Raw genomic sequence first — 19,539 nt, 5'->3', positions numbered from 1 at the left:
ATGAGGTCATGACAGATGCTTGAATTTTGAGTATATTTCGACTACATTTCTTGACTTTTTATGCAGAATAGAACTTGTGGATATTCTGCTGATGATCTCGATATATACATATCCGTATGTTTATCACTGTTTCGTTTATGCAACATGAAACACTTGGTGCATTCTGAAACTCTTGATATACCTCAGTGCTTAAGCTCAGTTGACTGGAAATAGCTCTCGAAATCAGAACTAATCGCGTTGGCATTGTGATACTCTGAGCCGAAATGTCCAGCTGTGATGGCTGCAGTATAGCCGAGTTGCCAAGTGTTGTTCTTCTGGGCGAATCTTCTGATCCGGCGGTGAGTCCTTGAGCAAGTCCTAGAATAGGCATCTCTTTAACCGCGTGATGGCCTGTGATATCGAAGACAGGATACAATGCAGTCGGTGCCTCGAGTTATCTTTGTTCGTCTTTTCCCGTTGTCTCTCTATCATCATCCATCATCGCCTTTCCCTCTTAGATAGCTTTCCACATCAACTCTCCCATAAATCTCGCCCTGTAGTCTCTCATGCCGTTGTCGTTCCTTAGCCGCCAGCTGCTTCGCTTCCTTTCTGTTTAATGGCTTGGGCTTCTCTTCCTTTTTCTTTTCTCGGATCTCTTTCGGTATCGTCGCTCCAATTCCAAGGGTATCTTCTTTTGCCACCACTTTGATAGGATATCGCATTCCCTCGCCCTCTCTTCCTAGACCTCGTCGGGCATCAGGGTCCCAGCCTTGAGATTTTAGGGCTTTGAGGCCCATGCGCGAGCGATCAAGTGCTGATGGGGGGTGTGAATGTGCGAGTGAGACTTGGTGAGCGAAGGATGCTTCGTGAGGCTGTGAAGTGGATGAGATGGGGAGTTTGCAGTCTGGACATATTTCCTCTGGCTCTTCTTCTGAGGCTTTGGTATCTTTGTCTTCGGCAGGTTTTAGAACGATGCTAGCATATAAATCGCCAATGGAAGTGTCTGTTGACTTGGCTGGTGTTATTGTGGTTGTAGTTCCAGCATCAGGATCTTGGGCGGGAACAAATTCGACCCTTTGTCGCTTCAGTCCCGCGCCGAAAGCCCGCTTGTAGTGTAAAGGAATGTCTTCTTCATCATTGCTCCCATCAGAGGCGTCTTCTCTATAGCGCTGCATGATGCTAGGGCTGTGGAGGCTCAGTTGTAGTTGTAAGTGATGCTTGTAGAAGGGAAGTTCTTCTAGAATGCAAGGTTGCCTAACCTAAATCATTTTGGTTCCTGAGGCTGGCTATTTGAACAGACTATTTCCAACACTACAACTGTAACTTTTGTGTCCTCTTCCCTAAACTTTCTAATTATTGAGAGTTTATAGCAGATTGTAATTTATACAGCAACCTCGTAATTCGGTATGTAGATGATAGCACTGCAATAATCCGATAATACGAATGCTATCAATGACCCAATAGAGCCCATTTTAGAGTCGGCCGACTTAGTCGGGAAACACTGAACATAATCAGTAGATTTTTCGTCACTCAACGTTCAATGCATTCTTGGTAAGGCAAGCCACACATATTCATAAGCGATACATCATGCCGAAAACCGAGAAACAAGATATCCCATTCGGTGACGCCGATGCAGAACATGATGTGATTGCGACAATTACCTTGAATGGCTCTTCGTGAAACATGGGTTTTAGAGGACTCGCTATTCGGGTTTATCATAAGTCTTAACATGTCACTGGTGTTGTATTTTGTGCGTGTAGTGACATGGAGGAGTTGGTCCGGAGGAAGGGACAAATGCTCATTGCTTCGTTTGTGAGAACCTGCATGTTTTACTACAGATATTTCACATTGTAAAGGCCTTCTCTTGGATGAAGTATAAGTAGATGGCCTTCCCTCCTTTACCAGAAACCCTCTTCCACTCAAGCCCATTACTCTTCATCAACTCTACCACTACCACTGAATACCAATATCCTTTCATACAACATTTCAGTTTTATCAAGATAACAATCATGGGTTCAGTCGAAGCAAACGGCCATCCTAAAGTCTTCATCAATGTCGGAGCCAAAAATGTTTGTCTCACCAATATCTTCACATTCATATCATTCACTAACACAATCACAGGTCCCCTTCTACACTCCTATCCAAGACCCTCCCGCAGGAACCCCATGGGATGTTCAACCCGAAGGCAGCCTATTCTCCCCCCTCAAGCTACGAGGTCTAACGCTCCACAATCGTATCATCGTATCACCAATGTGCCAGTATGTAACCCCTCACATGCCACTACCAGATACCTAACAAGCATTACAGATACTCTGCTAAGGATGGCTACATGACCCCATGGCACAAACAGCACCTTGGAAGTTTCGCCGCACGTGGCCCTGGACTCATCATCACGGAAGTAAATGCTGTGTCACCAGAGGGACGAATCAGCCCTCAAGATGCCGGTATCTGGGAAGATGGACAGCTTGAGCCTCTGAAAGAGATTGTGGATTTCGTTCATAGCCAGGGTGCAAGAATTGCTATTCAGATGGGTCATGCGGGAAGAAAAGCGAGTACTGTTGTGCCCTGGCTGGATCGCAAGAACACAGCTGTCAAAGAGGTAGGATACTCAGCACCACATGGAAGCGATCAGTGACTGATTACTTACAGGCTGGTGGCTGGCCTGACGAAGTGGTTGCACCAAGTGCAATTCCCTACAGTCCAGAGTCTCTAACTCCCAGGGAGATGACAAGCGACGACATTGCCAGATTCAAGCAAGATTGGGTTGCTGCTGTGAAAAGGGCACTCAAGGCTGGCTTTGATGTAAGACCGCCAGACAGTACATGTGAATTGATAGACACTGACTTCGTTAGGCCATCGAAATCCACGCTGCACATGGATATCTCCTAAACGCATTCCTCTCCCCAGCCTCAAACCAACGAACAGATCAATACGGAGGATCTTTCGAAAACCGCATTCGTATCCTTCTCGAGATTGTTCAACTCACTCGCGATATCGTCCCCGAGGACTTTCCCCTTCTTGTCCGCATGCCAGGAACAGATTACCTCGAGTTTGATTCATCTTTGCCACAGTGGCACATCGAAGAAGCCGCAAAGCTCGGACAAATCCTCGCCGCGAACGGTATTGATCTGATTGATATATCAGGCGGTGGTTTGGATAGTCGTCAGAAGATTACTTCTGCCCCCGGGTATCAAGTCCCGTATGCTTCTGCCGTGAAGAAAGCTGTCAAAGATACCGGAGTTGCTGTGACTTCAGTGGGGATGATCACCTCTGGAAAGCAAGCTCAGGGTTATCTGAGTGATGGCTCTGTGGACGCTGTGTTGGTGGGACGAGGGTTCCTCAAGGACCCCAATCTTGTCTGGCACTGGGCGGATGAGCTGGATGTTGACATCCACGTCGCTTCTCAATGTAAGTCTCCAACATATGCGACCTGAGACACCATGCTGACGATGATATAGATGGATGGGGTTTCGGAATGACCCGTACTCACCGACACAGAAAGCACTAAACAGCGCGTACACTATGCGGCCTCTCCTGTTCCTTTCATTCATATAGACAACTTCGATATAGACGATAAATAGAGTCAGTATGAATCAATACAACTGCTCAACAAAATGTCTTGTTTATGCTCGACATCTTTCTATGGATTTCACAAACCTGAACAATTCATACAATTCTCATAGCATGTTCCAATGCATCACAACTCATGATATCCAGATTGTCCCCAACCTTACGCAGCATTGCTGCGAGCCCGACGCGTAGCCCTTATCTTTTGCTGCGCCCTGGCCCTCTGTAACATCTCATCATCTATGCCCTGACGCCATGAACAATCGGAAGCAAATTCACATGTTCTACACTTGAATGCTTCCTCTATATCGACGCCTCTTGCATCGCGTTTACCTTTCCACCAATCCATATAGTTAGCAAGATAGGTCTCCAGAGCTTGTCTCGAAGCAGGAAAGTCGTGAAGATCGATTTCACGACCATCGCTGCGGTGGACGTATTGAACTCGAAGCATGTGTCCAAGAGAGTGTTCGCCCTGAGGGAAGGTGAGCTCTATCTCATGCTCGACAAGAGGAATGAGTTCGCGTAGAGTTCGATACTGCAACAGATCTGGTCCAGCTGAAGAAGAGCTCTGGAAACTCGAGGAAGGATGTTCTTGGGTGAATTCTGTTTCTGTTTCTGATGCATCCACGAAAATCTCATCATGCAAGCTGCCGACTTGTGCGATGAAGGTGTCTGAGAAGGTGTCATCTGGATCAAGTCCGTACCGTCGAAAGACCTTGAGGAAATCCAGTTTTCCAGCAGCCATACTAGACAAGAACTGATGATACAAAAGTAATTGAATCTTTGCAGGTCGTATTTGAGCGTTGGAAACAGGAGAAAATGATCCGCGAGTCTTGACGTCTGCAAGATAAATCTTTGGCCCCGAGTCATTCTTATGATTCGTGTTTTTCGGCGGAAAGTAGTCGGTCACCGAAGATTGTCGTCCGGTCGTGTCAGACTCTTGACTAGAGAGTTCTGCTTCAAATTCAGGATTGGGGTTCTCGTAGCTCACGCTATCGATGACTCCATTGACGAGGTTCCCATCAATCATGCCCCATACTTCGAGTTCACGAGTGAGTCCCGTGTCTCTCAAGGTTCTGAGTCCTTGAACTAGATTCCACAGTTTGAGTCCAAATGCATCTTCCTTGGTCATGATGTCAATTTGAACTGTAGTGTGGACTTCATCCTCAAGCTTTTTGTGAACTTTGGTTCCTTGCTTCATGGCTGCTGTTCTGGTTCTTCGACCTCCAGGTAAGCGGGTGAGAGTATACCAGTACTGCAACTCGCACCAAGCACCAGACGTAAGATCGGTCACGGTCAGTGGTCTCTTAGGATATGACCTGAACCGCTGCAGAGGTGAGCGGCCATCGTCATACGGATCAGCCTCATTTGCCTCAGTTGCTGGTGTTGGAGAAACACTTGGTTCTGATTCTAGAGGTGGCTTTGGTTTCAAATCTTTCAAGGCTTTGCTCACTAATCTCTTTGGTCAGTTAGTGCTGAAGCCTCTTGAGGGTATCATCACGTACAATCCGGGTAGAGTACGTCCTCGATTGAGGATAAAGCTGGTGGCGGCGTTGGCAGACCAGAAGACGTGTCGAGTTGATGAAAGGCCTTGCCTCTGTACAGACTATTCGTGGACTCTGTTTGAAGGCGGTCCACGCCAGAAGTTGACGTGCCGCCAGCGACATTTTGAGGGTGTAGACTATCGTGTCTCTCAGGAACAGAGTCTATAGCTGCGATCTCTGCGTTATTCGGGACGTCGTTATTTTCAGCAGACAACTGAAGGAGCAATTCTTCCTCCTCGGCAGAGAAATCATAGCCAAACTCGTTATCGCTATCCAACGTCATCGCAGCCGCTCTCGTTCAAGGCGATGAATCATTGTTTTAGGGAATGGATGCGGCGGGGAAAATGGCACTTGCAGCTAAATTTAGCAAGGGTTTTGATGATGAATGACGAGGATGAGTTTTGGCGTCTGTCCCTAGGTAGAAGAGGGAAGACGGGAGCGAGTACACGGGGTCACGTGGGGTGTTGGCAAGAAGCAAAACTGATACGCAACTGCCTAAGAATACCTTAGGCAGGATACCTCGATAGGGTATTGGTATTGTGATTAATTGATGTTCGCAGATGAATCAGTTGAGTCCAAGACAAACAATATTCTTGGACTAATCTGTATGTGGAGACAATACTAACTATAGCCATGTCTCTATTGCAAACAGACATGCCCGCGTTCGGCTCTCATTCGTCTAACAACCGAAATAGAATAGATATTTGGCTGCCTCCTCGAGTAACAAAAGTCAACATAAAACTCGAGTTCTCAGCCTTGAACCTAATTTTATAACAATAGTCCTACAGCTGAAAGTGCCTTGAAACGACTAAGAAACGACCTAGATTCTGCACTGCCCTATTGGCTTGGGCGCTGCCTACAACAACCCTGCCCTGTCCTAGGTAAACTATCGTTTAGGCTTCCAAGTCCTTGACCTCGTACAAGGCAGCAGCCAGATACAAAGCCTTCGCATATTCCCAGATCTAGATCAAAGGCTTCATAATAATTTGTCACTCTTTCGGAACTCAATCGCCCGCTCCGTTCCACAATGTCCAACGTCCTCCGAAGCCGTCGCCCCACAACCGGCCCCGATGCCGGGAAGGCCTCCGGAGTGCCTAAAAGAACATCGCCTCAGCGGACATTCATGTCCCTACCAACAGAAATACATCTCGCCATATCCGATTTTCTCATCTACCCAGATGCACTATCTTTGAAACACACCAACGCCTATTTCTATAGCCTTGTCGATACTGGTATCAACCTCAAAGTGGAATGGCTAGTGGAACGACGGAGCCTCCATCTAGAATGCCCCAATGACCGGCGATGCGATCTCGGTAGTGATCTGCGTTTCTGCCGCGGGAGTGTACCGTAAGTCAATATACTCTGATGTTATTGAAATGAATCATCGACTAATTGTTATAGTCTACTCATGCAACGAAGACGAGAACATGTGGAATGTGAATCTCGGCCAGGCCTTGGCTGTCTTGTTTATGGGACAAAGACATGCTCCCATCGCTCATTGCTGAGTAGAACACTACCACGTTGGATGCAAATCAAACTCACCATTGAAATTTGGTGGATTTTGCTCGCCCTTGTACCCATCTTCTCTTGCTGGGTGTGGCTGGCTGAGTTACCATGGGGACTTGTATTTGGATCTTGAGTTTCGGTATTTGATTTCTAGCGATGGCTTCAGCAGATCGTTGAGAGTTTGTTTATTTGTTGGTCTGAAGGCATAATTATGTAATACTAATATTGTAAAATAAGGAACGGACTTCGGGGGTTAATAATGGTTGGGGGCATGAACTGAGCTCTTGCCCACTTCTGGGTAAGCATTTATACTCTGGCAGTATGAATAAGAGAAATTTGTTACTTATAAATGCCAGATCGTGTACTTGTGATAAGCTCAAGGCCAATGCGTGTAGAGGATAGGACATCGAGCCATTTCACTGTGAGATCACAATTCGGGACTAGGAACACCTGGTGGGAGGCACTATATGAGTCAATTCCATTGCTCAGTTTAACTTCACTGTTGCAACAAAGCCGAGTTGGCGAACAATGAAGACTATCTGCCTACGTAGTAAAAGCGAGTGAATATTTAAGAGAAGAAGACGCTGGGCGAATATCTCCCCAGCCCTCTCCAAATTTGTGTTAGAACTCGCAGTACTTTAAAGAAGCCCATCATGGAGCTTGGATAGAAGGGTACTGATGTTTTCTGGGCGCCCAAGGACGCTTTTTCTCGTCGAAATTCAAGACTGTAAAGGCCGGTAACGACAGGCGTGCAGCATTGTGCTGGTCGAAATTCAAGCGTGACGTGAAAGAAATATTCAGCTACAGGGCTTCTGGTCGAAGATAAATGTGAGTCAACAGAAGCTGTGCTGTTACAAAGTTGATTCTCAATATCCTAGCTAGATCTTCGACCAACGCAGAAGCACAGCCGCAAGAATGACCGGCAAAACGCTCACCAGTTCTCCAAGACCCGCATACTCTGGTGGAATTCTGGCATTGACGAAAGCACCAGCAGCGAGAAGAACGGCAAAAGTGTTGTACACAAAGCTCCAGCAGAAGTTGAACTTGATGCGGTTGACAGACTTTCGACTCGCGTCTATCATAGTGATAATGCCACTTAGAGCGGGACGCATAAGAACGACGTCTGCTGCGGACTGTGCTACATCTGTGCCTTCGTTCATGTGAACACCGATGGTGGCTTGGGCGAGTGCTACTGCATCGTTTGTACCGTCGCCACAGAAGACGACAACTGGTTTCTTGCGATCAGTGGAGGTACCAAGGAGAGTTTGGATATAGTCCCTCTTTCCAGATGGTGAAGTTCTTGAGCGGACATTGTCTCGTGGGATGTTCAACTTGGATGCCAGGCTTTGAACAGCTATATCATCATCGCCAGAAACAACATGAACTGAAATGCCTCGAATATGCAGGGCTTCAACAGTTGCAAAGGCATCCTTTCGAGGTTCGTCTTGAAGACTGTACACAGCTTGCAACTTGTCGTTGATTATGAAACAAAAGACGGTATGACCCTGAGAAAGCATGGGCTGAACAAGATGATCATCTGAGAGATTAAGCCAGGTAGAGTTTCCAGCTTTCAGCTTTTGTCCTTTTACGACCGCTTCGACACCTTTGCCGGTCAAACTCTTGGGATCACACACAACCGAAGGTTCAATGCCAATACCCTTGAGGTAGCCCGTCACAGCCGTGGAGACTGGATGACGACTGTTCTCGATCAGACCCAAAAGGAGAGGAAGAGTACTTTCATCGATACACTCATTTGCAACGACAGAAAGCTTTCCCTGTGTCAAAGTCCCAGTCTTGTCAAGAACAACGTGGGATGTCTTATGAGCAACTTCGATAGCATCTGCAGACTTGAATATGATACCTCTTTCTGCTGCGACTCCACTCATGATCACTATGACCATTGGAACTGCCAGGCCGATCGCACAGGGACAGGATACGATAAGAACAGCGATGGCGTAGGTGATTGCCTCTGTAGTTGCCTTAGAACCACCATAACCACGGACTGTTATGCCGATCGCAACCCAAATAACAAAAGTAATAATAGTCAACGCAACAACCACGGGGACGAAATATGAGGCCACTCGGTCTGCTAGATCCTGCAACTTGGGCTTTGAAAGCTTGGCTTCATCAACCATCGCAGCAATCGCGTTGATGGTGTTGTCACTAGGCAGGCGGTTGAGGCGAACTGTCATGACTCCTGGGCCATTGATGGAACCTGCAATGACAACACTTTTGAAATGCTTCTCCATGGATTTCGACTCGCCTGTAAGCATCGATTCATCGACCTCAGACGACCCACTCATGACTGTTCCATCTGTCGGGATCCTAGTATCTGGTAGAACCTTGAAGACATCGCCGTACTGAAGAAGTCTGGCGTCTATCTCCCGCTCTGTGTCGGTCTTCTCGTCAACCAGAATGGCAGTCGAGGACTGGAGTGATCGGATAGAGATGGACTCAACTGCCTTCTGGCGGGCAAGGGCCGCAACCCATCGTCCGACCATGATCAACGTAACTAGCAGAGTAGAAGTTTCGAAGAACTGGCCAGTCGAAAGCGGTTTGCCAGCAATGAGGTAGCCGAATGAAACAACCGAAAAGACGTAGGCTGCACTTGTGCTCAAAACAATCAACAAGTCCATCTCAATGACTCTAGAAAAGACTAAAGCCTTGATGGCTTTGGGGTAGAAAGGCCCAGCAACTACAACCTGAACAATGGTGGCCAAGGCCAGGGAAGCCGAAGAGTATGCGACCTCTTTCTCACGAAGCGGAGCCCAAGCCATGACCAGAACAGGAATTGTCAGAACAGCAGACAAGAGAGTAGTGTAGCCAACATGGCGAACATGTTTACTACCTGCTTCAAGTGACGAATCACCACGAGGAGGAGCAAGTTTAACCGGAGGGTCCCAAGATCTTTCAGCAAGGTCTCGCGCTCCGACGATCTTGGGATCGAATGAGACTCGAACAGTATCTTTGTCGACAAGACTCATATCCAGAACTCCTTCAGGCCATGTTTGGCCAATAAACTCAGACGTGCTGCCATTCACGATGAATTCCAAGCTAGATCCCTTCGTCTGAAGTCTTTCACATTTGAACTCAGTGGTTCGTTCAAGATGCTTGATAACTTCATCAACTGAACCAAGCCTCAGATCAATGTTGAACTCGGCACGCGAGAGAACGAGACTGGTCTTCAGATCAGTGACAGCTGGGACTGTAGCGAGAGTTCTGTTGAGCTTAGTCTCACAGCCAGTACATGTCATGCCGGAGATGCTAAGAACCACATGTTCTTTTCCTGTTGCCTGATTCTCTATATCTTCGGGATTTTGAGTTGTTTCGACCTTCATTCCCTTATCGGGCGGCGTAGAAACGCAACAAGCATCCGCCGGAGAGTCTCGACAGGTGACAGATGGAGCCTCCTCGCAGCAAGAATCGGCACAGCTGTCGGAAGGTTTGGTGACAATTTTCTCAGCTGGCTTGCAGCAGGAACTTACACAGGTGGACTTGGGCAGCTCCTTGACGATCGCCGCTATTTCCTCGTCACAGCAGGACTTGGTGCAGTTGCTCTTTTCAACTTCAGCCATCAACCTATTCTTAGCAGTAGAGGGTTCTTCGGGCTGACTGGTGCAGCATTTATCGGGACACCCGTCGTTTTCAGCAGTTTTCTTGGAAAGTTCACCATTGCTGCAGCATTTGCTGACACAACTCTTTTCAGTGGGTTGAACCTTGGGTGCAGCCTTCTTGGAACAACATCCACCGGAACAACAGTCCTTGTCTTTGTCTTTGACCGGCTTAGGTTCAGGACAGTTGGGTTTGCCGTTATCCACCGAACAGCATGAGCTGATACACTTCTTAGGGGTTGCTTCTTGGTCGGGTTTAACAATGGAACAGCACGACTTAGTGCAGCTCTCCTTGACAGAGGGCTGTTTGGCGGATCTGGTACTCTCATTGGAACCATTTCGCAAGCGAAGACGGTTCTGCGCAGCCTTTTCTTCCGTAACAGAGCCGGTGCTGCAGCAAGAGTCCGTTGATGTGCGGATCAGAGAGCGGGAAGACGACTTCTTGGAGCATTGCTTGGCGATAGCAGAGCGGCCTTTGGTCTCGCAGCAAGACTCTTGACCCAGAGAAATGAGAGCGCGGCAGATACATCCGAGTGCCTTCAGAGTTGCACCATAGCGGTCGAGAGCAGATAGACTGTGCTTGCTGCATGCCTTGCCGTCGGCTGCGCCATTGCAGCTGGAGCTAGAGCTGCCGCAACCCGTTGCATCCGCTGCAAAGTGTTAGCAATGTGCCGCTAGCAGTGCTTTTCAGTATCCGGAACTTACGCTTGTGAGAAGCACTCAGCTCGCACTCTCGTATGGCGATCCGGTCAATGCAAGAAGCATTGCAGCATGGGCTTGTTTTTCCGCGGCAGCATTCCGGTGCGTCATCCTTGTTCGGCTCCTCACAGCTACCAGAAGCACAGCATTCATCAGCCGGTTCTTTGTTCACTGGCTCTTCATCCTTAACTTCAGTCGCAGCGTCACCTCCATCGCAGCAAGCATCCTTGCAACTTCCGATATCGCTTGGAGGAGGTGTCTCAGCGGTGACCGACTCCACAGCTGATGCTGGAGGGCCACAGCAGTCGCATCCCATGATTTAGTTAAATATCGGGTGTTGATTTCTTGTTTGCTGTTGTTAGTTGTTCTGTTATTAGGAAGTTCAGGCGTTAGGCCTCTAACCAAATCTCATCTTAGCTTATATGCGACCTTGTGCAGATAGAGCGCACGTGAATGGCTCATTAGATGAGCAGCCAGATAAACATGAGACACTACTGATACCCGGTAAATGTTTCGGAATACTACTCTGTCCACAACTTAAGATCCAGATAGTTATTCCCGAAAGTCGATACATTTTGTTAGTCAATGTAAACTCTATGCTTCTCTACGAGGACAAAGACAAACTATGGATATACCTATTAGTCCAATACACGAACAAAGCACCCTCCTATTTGAATTCCTGCCAGCAGGTGATTTAATACCCCTTATCTGAGGTAAGAGAATGCACTTAGGCTTCTTGCATGCTTTCAGACCGTATGTGTTAACATCTATTGGTGGAACGTCTCTACACTACATTTATCGCCTGTTATACAGAGCAGCACGTAGCTACCTACCTAGTAGTTGATGAATTAGAAAAACAAAGGACATGCAATTACCTAAGCCGCTTCATGTAACTTATATAGAAACGATGGAATGATTCTAGCATTTTGCGAATTCCAACCTTCTCAACAATCCATATATCCCAGATCTCAGCATCAGGAACAGCTGCCTGTAGACCTCCCCTTTCGGTATTGCAGCATCGAAAGAACTCAGGGCCCAGTCTCTCTGCATATATACAGGAGGGCTCAAGTCGACAATGAGCCGCCGTACTATAGATATAACGGTCAAGTTGCAAAGGTAAAGGAGGCACCCCGACATCGATCTCGTGGACCACGACACTGATAAAGGAGTTTCGACTAGAATTGCGGTCAAAAACAGGTCAGGCCAACCTTTCTTCGTTTGCAATTAATGTTATGGATATTGCATGATTGTAAGTTATGGATAGTCCACAGATATCTCCATTGCAGTACTAACGATTTGGAGTCAGATTCCTATTCCGAGACGTTTCTCATATCGCTATGGCCCTGATAATTGCCGGCTTGATGCGATCTGAGCTCAATGCTCAGAACAGTTCATTTTACTAGCTCTTTTGAGGCTTCTGAATATATGCAGTTTCTTCCAAAACGCTGGACTTTCAGTTCTTTGACCGACGTCGGGTGTGGTCACGTCCAAGCTTCCTACAATTATTCAACGCCTAGGCCTCCCACCTGAAAAGATTCGACTATTAGTATACAAATGGGGGTTCAACTTATGAGAATTGGGTTCTCTAACCTTCTCGACCTCCCCTAACTAGTGAGCAACTTTGCAACACTGATTCGACCATATCAAACAAGAGACCAATGAGATAGTTGCCAGGGCCAATGAACAACCCAGAAACCATGTACACCTCTAGAATGACGTCCAGATCGACTTGTTCACCTATGTAGACTGTTTCACCGGATCACAGTTAGAGGAACTCAGAAACCATGCATTGTGTGCTCTACTCAACACTTCACAATCATTACATTCAAACAACGGCATCAACTGATCCGAGCAACATATATCGGAACAGAATATCAGTTCATTGAGTTCCCGCGAACCTGGCGCTACAATTCAGTAACACCTTCACAATGGCATCGTTCGGGAGTTGCTTCATGGAACAGAATTTACACAATCAATGTCTTCACACGAACTGGGACGGCTCAGAGAGCTGCGGATGATTTCAATTTGAGGTACAAATAGCCACGATATCTCCTTATCTATTCAATCATCACCAAACACCATTTACTTCCTACACCTGTCTTGCACAGCAAAGCTCTCCACAACCTCTCGCAACACCTCTCGCAGCATTTTCACCGCCACAGTACTCCATTCCCAACTCTCTGTCTCTCAGAGATCAATAAAAACCCTACCTATGCTCTCACATTAACTTAAATTCTAACATCATGTCCTCAACCCAGAACCCTTTCGAGGACCCCATCCACGGTGCACCTGCCACCGGTATTCGCGGCATGCTCCGGGGCTTGTCAGTACGCCAACAGGAAAAGAGCCAAGAAAAGAAGGCAGCGAGACTGAGAACGCAAAATTGGACACTCCCGGATTCTGGGGAGTGTAAGAGCTGGAGTCTGGAGGAAATCCAGCAGGAATATGAAATCCTGCTTAAGGAGTACAAGGAGACTACCCGAGACCAGAACTATCTGGTCAACGCGAGCATCAGCAACAAGAAGGCGATATCCAATGCTGGCAATGTGGCCAATCAGTGCCGCGAATGGGTTAACGACTGTAAGAAGACCTTACAGTCTCTGGAGGAGGCTCTACGCCTCATCATCAACAAGAAGGAGGCACAGGCGGCAATTGCGCAAGCCTGCAAGCATCCAGTGCCAGACAATGTTCACCTGGCGATGAAGGAGATCAGTGACGCCGATAAGCGCATTGCTGCTCTTCAGGCCCAGATTCGAGGCTACGCCGACGCTCTGCGTCAGTGGCTCGACAAGGAGCCTGGCTTTTAAGCCACTCCTCCTTGCGCGCTGGGTTTCTTGAAGTTGAGGAGTTTTCGTGCTGACATCCAATTTGGATGATCAGTCCTTCGTCACTTGATATGGCTAGACCCAATCAATGAAAGCTAGAAAATGGAGAAGCTGAGTATTTTCAGGAGTCTGAAGTTTGGACCTTTTGAATACTGGGGGTTTTGACATTAAAAACAGACAAATATAAAAAAAATTGATAAGCAGATAAAAACCACTCAAACTTCATAACTTGTCCCATTTTTATACCTATGACGAACAAATAAAACGTGAAATGTTGCTATAGCATGTCTAATTCTTTCCGCCATCTTTTAACTCCCGCTTGATCCTGGTAACAGTACCCGCACCACCATATGTCATTGCTGTGTAGATCATGGCTACACTCGCGCCAGCGTTGAGAATGTTGCGTGCCTGCTCGCCATTGGTGATGCCTCCTGTAGCAAAGATGACCTTCTGTGGCGATCCAGCTGTTGCCGCGAAAGAGCGCGAGTCTAACAACTTGCGGTATCGTCGAACAAGGTCGAGTGTTCGGCTGTACATAGCAGGTCCTGAGTAGCCACCAGTCTCCATGAGGTTCTTTTGCTCCTGAGCAGTGAGCTTAATGCCCTCGGGAACAACACCATCTCGTCTCTTAGTTGTGTTGCCCACGATGACTCCGTCAACACCACTTCGGTGAACAGCCTCAACGATACCCTCCATCTGAGTATCCTCATCCTCATCAGGTGACACCTTGACCATGACCTTGGGCCTTTGCTTTCGGTCAGTCTTGGCAGCTTCGTCAACTACAGCGCTGAGAAGCCGGGTCAGGGGCTCGGTAGCCTGAAGGTCACGCAGACCAGGTGTGTTAGGGCTGCTGACATTGACGACCAGAATATCAGCGTAACGAGCTAGTCTTCGCACACAGTATACATAGTCATCGGCAATAGCCTTCTCATCCCGCTCGTCCGTCTCCTTGTTCTTGGCGATCTGAACAGCCAGAAGACGGCCCTTGCGCAGACTTCCAGGCGGAACATGGACCTCTCCATTGAGAACATCCTTCTCAGTCACACCAAGAGATCGGGCGAATCGTCGAAGTCTATCCCTAAGTCGAATAGCCATGTCGTCGGCTCCGCGAGAGTTCAGACCATATCGGTTCACCATGCCATCAAGGCTGCGAACACGGAAAACTCGAGGCTTTGGGTTGCCTTCTTGAGGAAGAGGAGTGCAGCCGCCAACCTCGACAATACCAGCTCCAAGCTCAAATAGCACATCTGGGATCTCAGCATCCTTGTCAAGACCAGCAGAGATGCCAATTGGGTTCGACACTTCAGTTCCAAATACATTGACGGCGAGTTCAGGAGAGTCGAGGGTCGTATCACGCTCTCGAGGGTGAAGGTTAAACTCATAAGTCACCTTCATCGCTGTGGTGCCGGCATGATGAGCGTCCTCAGCGTCGGGGAAAGCCCAGCGAATGAATGGAGGAACGACCCAACGGTGGAAGAAAGCGCGGGTATCGGTAGCGTAGAGGTATGAGCCGTATAGAGCAACAGCACCAACAGTGCCATAGAGAGCAAGCTTGAGAGCAGCTCCGTCACCAGCCGAAGAGGAAGATGATGCGTTGCGGCGCTGGACGAGCTGTGACCTAGGAATGGCAGGACGAGCGGAGGAACCAATTCGGGTGCCGGAGACGGCAGCTCGTGATCTGAAGAGAGCGGCAGACATGGCTGGGAAGTGATGCTGGGCCGGGCCAGCTCCCAATGGTTTCACGGGTCGCGATAGTGTTGTTCGGGTGAAGCTTCAAAACGCATCCACAAATTGCCGACCCTTGGTTGTAGAGCACAGTATCAGACAGTGTGATGCACAGTATACAGCAAGATATAAGGCGCATCAGCGCCTGGAGTGCCAACTCTGAGATATATACCTGTTTCTTATTCATTTCTGTCTCGTGATTTAAGGAGCTTCAATTTTCAGTTACCAGTGGCAATTCAGAATATTGCACTTCTTTACCTTATTACGCCGAAAACGCTCGTCGTAGACTGGAATTGAGTTCTCATCTAGATAATCTCGACATGTTCTGTGGCACGATGAACAACCATAATTAGAATAAAACCACCGAAAATACGCATTGAGTTTCGAAGTTTCCATTTTCATGAATAGTTTGCGATTGTATCGAATGATGATCACCCGAGGTGGTGGATTCAAGAAGCAGGATGCTGCCACAACTCGAATACCAATATCTAAAGAATTCGACTCATGTAAATGGTTTCACCGGTTCTCGGCAAAACGACGAATTTTCGCCGTCTCTATTGGCATCGATCATAGGTCAGATCTAAATATATGTCACTGATGGCTTCATGATACCGCTGCCATCAAAGATCCACATTCGTAATTGGCCGTTGGTGTTGCCGATGATAATTGATCCATCGGAGCTGGGTCGGGACGGAACCGCACAATTCGGAGGGCGAAGTTAATCCGTCTCCACTCTTTCGGCCGTCTCTCACACCGGAGCTCAATACTAGTCAAGCCGTCTTTTGTTATAGAGCCGAGACTGTAGCCATCATAGCTTCGGTGTATTCGGGCACCGGCCACTGATCTGCTTTATAATAGACACAATCTCATCGCAATGATTGCAGATCGTGATGGCTGGCTTTTTCGTAGGAAATTACTATATAACAGGTTTGATAGATCACCCTCTTTAGATATTTCATTCATCAGTTTATACTATTATAACCAGTATCTCATCATTTCATTACTGCTTCATCCTCTGCATCAGAAGTAGGCAACTTAAAACATATCAAAATGTCACGAACGATTCTCATATCTGGGGCAACCGGAAAACAAGGCGGTGCTGTTCTTGACCGACTCGTCAAGCAGAATGCCGATGTGGAGATTCTCGCTGTCAGCAGAAACCCCAATTCTCCTTCAGCCCAGAAGCTCCTCAAGAAATCATCCAACATCAAGCTTGTACAAGGAGACTTATCTGACGCCACCACAATCTTCAAAAATGCTGGTGAAGTTACAAAACAACCTATCTGGGGAGTTTTCAGTGTTCAGGTAAGTACGCCCCCTTATTGATGGGCAGAATTGAGATGCTAACATGATCTTGTCACTAGTCCCCTATGGGTCAAGGAGATGGCGCTGAAGTAGCCCAAGGAAAGGGTCTTGTCGATGCTGCATTGGATGCTGGGGTCAAGTTCTTTGTCTACACTTCAGTTGACCGACACGGCGAAGACTCTCTGCACAATCCAACTCAAGTTCCTCACTTTATTACAAAGCACGAGATTGAGAAGCACTTGATTTCCCGTACCACTGGTACTGATATGCAATGGTTCATCATTCGACCTGTGGCCTTCATGGAGAACTTGACGGACAATTTCCTAGGAAGGTCCTTCGTCACAGCATGGAAGCTGGTTGTCAAGAATAAACCTCTTCAACTCGTCACAGTGACCGATGTGGGCGTCGCTGGCGCACAAGCTTTCCTTGAGCCTGAGAAATACGCGGGTCGCGCCGTGTCACTTGCAGGTGACGAACTGACGCTCGAGGAATTTGAAAGAATCTTCAAGGAGAAGACGGGCCGCGATCTTCCATACACCTATAGTCTTGTTGTTTACCCAATAATGGCGATGGTCAAGGAGTTGGGTTATATGTTCAAGTGGTTCAAGGACCAGGGTTTCGGTGCGAATTTGAAGGCGTTAAGAAAGGAGTACCCCGAGTTGATGACATTCGGAACTTGGCTTGAGACAGAAAGCGACTTTGCTCGCAAATAGTTGAGATGGTTGTCAGGGTGGTCTGTCTGAGTCCCGTTTCTTTGCATATTATGAGGCTGAAGATACAGTCGTAATTGTCATTAGGGTTGTAATAATAGTGGTGTTAATCTTCGAGGTCTTATCCGATGATCTTGAGAATGTGATATCCAGGATATCTGTCTACCAGCACCCTCAAGAGCATGAACTCTGTTGACAGGAATATAGACGCTGCGTAGCGAGTAATGGAATATCTAGTGGCGTCTCTTGTAAGTTGACCTAGGATGTATTGTAAGTGTCGGTATAGCCAGAAAAGAGCCTTGGTATCCAACCTTGTTCATGGAACGAGATGTGATACCGCATTGCTTCATTTCCTTGACAATTTCATTCGCCAAGGCATTAGCAACGAGATTTTTATTACCAAAAGCAACCAAGATCTTGAGTATGAAGTCTAGATTCTGCCCATGTTCTCCATCAGGGTCTATCGGAGATGTGCTTGCCATGAATACTAGAGCAGCCATATATGCAGCAAAACAAATAAGGGGGTTAGTAAAAGTCGCACCAAGATCGGGTATCATTCTAAAAATGGTGAGTATCTCTTCCGCTGCTGGAAGCAACCGATCTTGAGATAGTCGGATCAGGTAACTCGGTAGCCCCTGTAAATTCGACTTCATCCTCCACAAAGCTGCTCGATGAAGGCAGATAGTGGCCGTTTGTAACATGACGTTGACAAAAATGGCGTTGTGAGTCCTGTAGTTGGCAGGAAGACACAGATTCTTTGGCAGCATCAATAACATGAACTTGAGATCATTGTCAATGCTTTTATGTCTCTGCCAGTACAGGTCTCCTTTGAAGTCCTGAGACTCTTGATCCTGGCTGTTATTCGTTCCAGTATGTTCTATAGTGCGGTGGAAGATGTGCGCTGCAAGCACTGCTCCCGCAAATGTAGAGTGTGGTTCAGACTCGAGTAATTGGTCTCCTAGGAAGCGCGTGTGCTCTTCCTGACCGTTCGCATAAGCTTCCTCTGAGGCTGGAAGTCGAGTTCTGATCTTAAAAATCATTCAATGGTATGTTCGAAAGGTTTTGATGGGAAACTTACATTCTGGTCATGTATAAGCGCCGGCCATCCAGTCGTGGCACAAGTAAACCGATCATAGCAGAATATGGTCCACCATGTGCGACGTCGTTCTTCAACTTCTATCCAGTCAACATGTTGGCCCCTATCCGGTCTGGTTATGTCAACTTGATGCAGGTTTAGCATCTGTGCAGCTCTAATGGCAGAACAAAGTGTTATAGAAGCCTTTGAAAACATAGAGTGCTCGGCTTCGAAGCACGATATTTCAGCCCGAGCTTGTACATGTCCTAGAGATATTGAGCTTTCACTGAGGTCCTGTGTTCTTTGCTCAGCAAGTGTCTTGAATGGATACAGCCGTCACATACACCCAAATCGTCACTTTGAAGATATTTTATGGCACGCTTGTAGAATATCATGCCCAGGTGGCGGTAGGCGTCAGATGTCTCAGCGGCAGATGCCATGACGATGTATTGAAGACACATTGGAGGCTTCATATGGTCCGGCAGGAAGAGGGATGCCATGAATCTCTGGCGATGTAGCAGGGGTGTTACCTGATGGATTTTGGCGAAGTATATGTTCATTCTGGTCCAGTTGTTACTAAAGCCGAACGACGGGTTGTAGTGTATACGAGGGCGTGATACAGTGTTTCGATGAGTTCCCGAGGAGGTGTCTCCTCATATAGGCCCACCCTAACGAGGGCATCTTCATCTTGACTAGTCGGTGTGTTGCCAACAGTCGCAATAGAGTTGCACCTGTATTGGCTGCCATCGGTGAAGGATGCCCTTGTCTCTTTCGAACTCTGTAGCAATCTCTCCAGGCATCCTATCGTAACTGAGTTAGCTATTATTCTGCTAGTGAGCAGTGACACCACATACCGAGTCTAGCCTCCAATTCTTTTGCCTGGCCACGGCTTTTGCTTTGGTACGGTTGCCTTGATAAGGAATAAACGCAATCATAGCTTTGCTTGCTGCATCGGCTGCAGGAGGGTCTTGTACGGTCACACTTCAGTTTGCT

General features: G+C 47.5%; 9 protein-coding genes across 11 annotated transcripts; 4 read left to right on the top strand and 5 right to left on the bottom strand.

Moving 5' to 3' along the window:
* Nucleotides 1–14: 14 nt before the first annotated feature.
* FOIG_08276 (uncharacterized protein) lies at nt 15–1,473 on the bottom strand. The gene has a single exon (XM_031208254.1). The coding sequence runs from the start codon at nt 1,152–1,154 to the stop codon at nt 471–473; it is 684 nt and encodes a 227-aa protein (XP_031062388.1). The 5' UTR covers nt 1,155–1,473; the 3' UTR covers nt 15–470.
* A 189-nt stretch (nt 1,474–1,662) lies between these two features.
* On the top strand, nt 1,663–4,963 carry FOIG_08275 (oxidoreductase). The gene is made up of 6 exons (XM_031208253.1): nt 1,663–2,048; nt 2,101–2,237; nt 2,287–2,578; nt 2,629–2,781; nt 2,832–3,387; nt 3,438–4,963. Exons 1-6 carry the CDS (start codon nt 1,863–1,865, stop codon nt 3,485–3,487), a joined length of 1,374 nt encoding a protein of 457 aa, XP_031062387.1. The 5' UTR covers nt 1,663–1,862; the 3' UTR covers nt 3,488–4,963.
* FOIG_08274 (uncharacterized protein) lies at nt 3,484–5,650 on the bottom strand. 2 transcript variants are annotated; one of them, XM_031208251.1, is made up of 2 exons: nt 5,052–5,650; nt 3,484–4,998 (listed from the first exon to the last, which is right to left on the bottom strand). In XM_031208251.1, exons 1-2 carry the CDS (start codon nt 5,371–5,373, stop codon nt 3,710–3,712), a joined length of 1,611 nt encoding a protein of 536 aa, XP_031062385.1. In that variant the 5' UTR covers nt 5,374–5,650; the 3' UTR covers nt 3,484–3,709. The 2 variants fall into 2 exon arrangements, with proteins under 2 accessions (XP_031062385.1, XP_031062386.1); XM_031208252.1 differs by having other exon boundaries at nt 3,488–5,005; nt 5,052–5,640.
* Nucleotides 5,651–5,972: 322 nt separating this feature from the next.
* FOIG_08273 (uncharacterized protein) lies at nt 5,973–7,067 on the top strand. The gene is made up of 2 exons (XM_031208250.1): nt 5,973–6,437; nt 6,492–7,067. The coding sequence occupies exons 1-2, from the start codon at nt 6,118–6,120 to the stop codon at nt 6,727–6,729; spliced, it is 558 nt and encodes a 185-aa protein (XP_031062384.1). The 5' UTR covers nt 5,973–6,117; the 3' UTR covers nt 6,730–7,067.
* Nucleotides 6,934–11,322, bottom strand: FOIG_08272 (Cu2+-exporting ATPase). Its single transcript, XM_031208249.1, has 2 exons — nt 10,913–11,322; nt 6,934–10,857 (listed from the first exon to the last, which is right to left on the bottom strand). The coding sequence occupies exons 1-2, from the start codon at nt 11,220–11,222 to the stop codon at nt 7,475–7,477; spliced, it is 3,693 nt and encodes a 1,230-aa protein (XP_031062383.1). The 5' UTR covers nt 11,223–11,322; the 3' UTR covers nt 6,934–7,474.
* A 1,535-nt stretch (nt 11,323–12,857) lies between these two features.
* On the bottom strand, nt 12,858–15,761 carry FOIG_08270 (dihydroorotate oxidase). Its single transcript, XM_031208247.1, has 2 exons — nt 15,715–15,761; nt 12,858–15,665 (listed from the first exon to the last, which is right to left on the bottom strand). Exon 2 carries the CDS (start codon nt 15,427–15,429, stop codon nt 14,020–14,022), a length of 1,410 nt encoding a protein of 469 aa, XP_031062381.1. The 5' UTR covers nt 15,430–15,665; nt 15,715–15,761; the 3' UTR covers nt 12,858–14,019.
* On the top strand, nt 12,893–13,713 carry FOIG_08271 (uncharacterized protein; the record flags this gene model as incomplete). Its single annotated transcript, XM_031208248.1, has 2 exons — nt 12,893–12,936; nt 13,165–13,713. Exon 2 carries the CDS (start codon nt 13,216–13,218, stop codon nt 13,711–13,713), a length of 498 nt encoding a protein of 165 aa, XP_031062382.1. The 5' UTR covers nt 12,893–12,936; nt 13,165–13,215.
* Nucleotides 15,627–17,733, top strand: FOIG_08269 (uncharacterized protein). The gene is made up of 2 exons (XM_031208246.1): nt 15,627–16,761; nt 16,821–17,733. Exons 1-2 carry the CDS (start codon nt 16,507–16,509, stop codon nt 17,472–17,474), a joined length of 909 nt encoding a protein of 302 aa, XP_031062380.1. The 5' UTR covers nt 15,627–16,506; the 3' UTR covers nt 17,475–17,733.
* On the bottom strand, nt 16,511–19,350 carry FOIG_08268 (uncharacterized protein). Of its 2 annotated transcripts, XM_031208244.1 has the most exons (5): nt 19,167–19,308; nt 18,891–19,107; nt 18,550–18,840; nt 17,783–18,499; nt 16,511–17,729 (listed from the first exon to the last, which is right to left on the bottom strand). In XM_031208244.1, exons 2-5 carry the CDS (start codon nt 19,104–19,106, stop codon nt 17,646–17,648), a joined length of 1,308 nt encoding a protein of 435 aa, XP_031062378.1. In that variant the 5' UTR covers nt 19,107; nt 19,167–19,308; the 3' UTR covers nt 16,511–17,645. The 2 variants fall into 2 exon arrangements, with proteins under 2 accessions (XP_031062378.1, XP_031062379.1); XM_031208245.1 differs by having other exon boundaries at nt 16,644–18,499; nt 19,167–19,350.
* Between the last annotated feature and the right edge of the window lie 189 nt (nt 19,351–19,539).

The sequence above is a fragment of the Fusarium odoratissimum genome (genome assembly GCF_000260195.1).
Source record: "Fusarium odoratissimum NRRL 54006 unplaced genomic scaffold supercont1.12, whole genome shotgun sequence".
In the NCBI taxonomy this organism is placed as follows: domain Eukaryota; kingdom Fungi; phylum Ascomycota; class Sordariomycetes; order Hypocreales; family Nectriaceae; genus Fusarium; species Fusarium odoratissimum.
The sequence above is the reverse complement of the archived record's forward strand: the minus strand, read 5'-3'. Positions and strand labels throughout refer to the sequence as shown.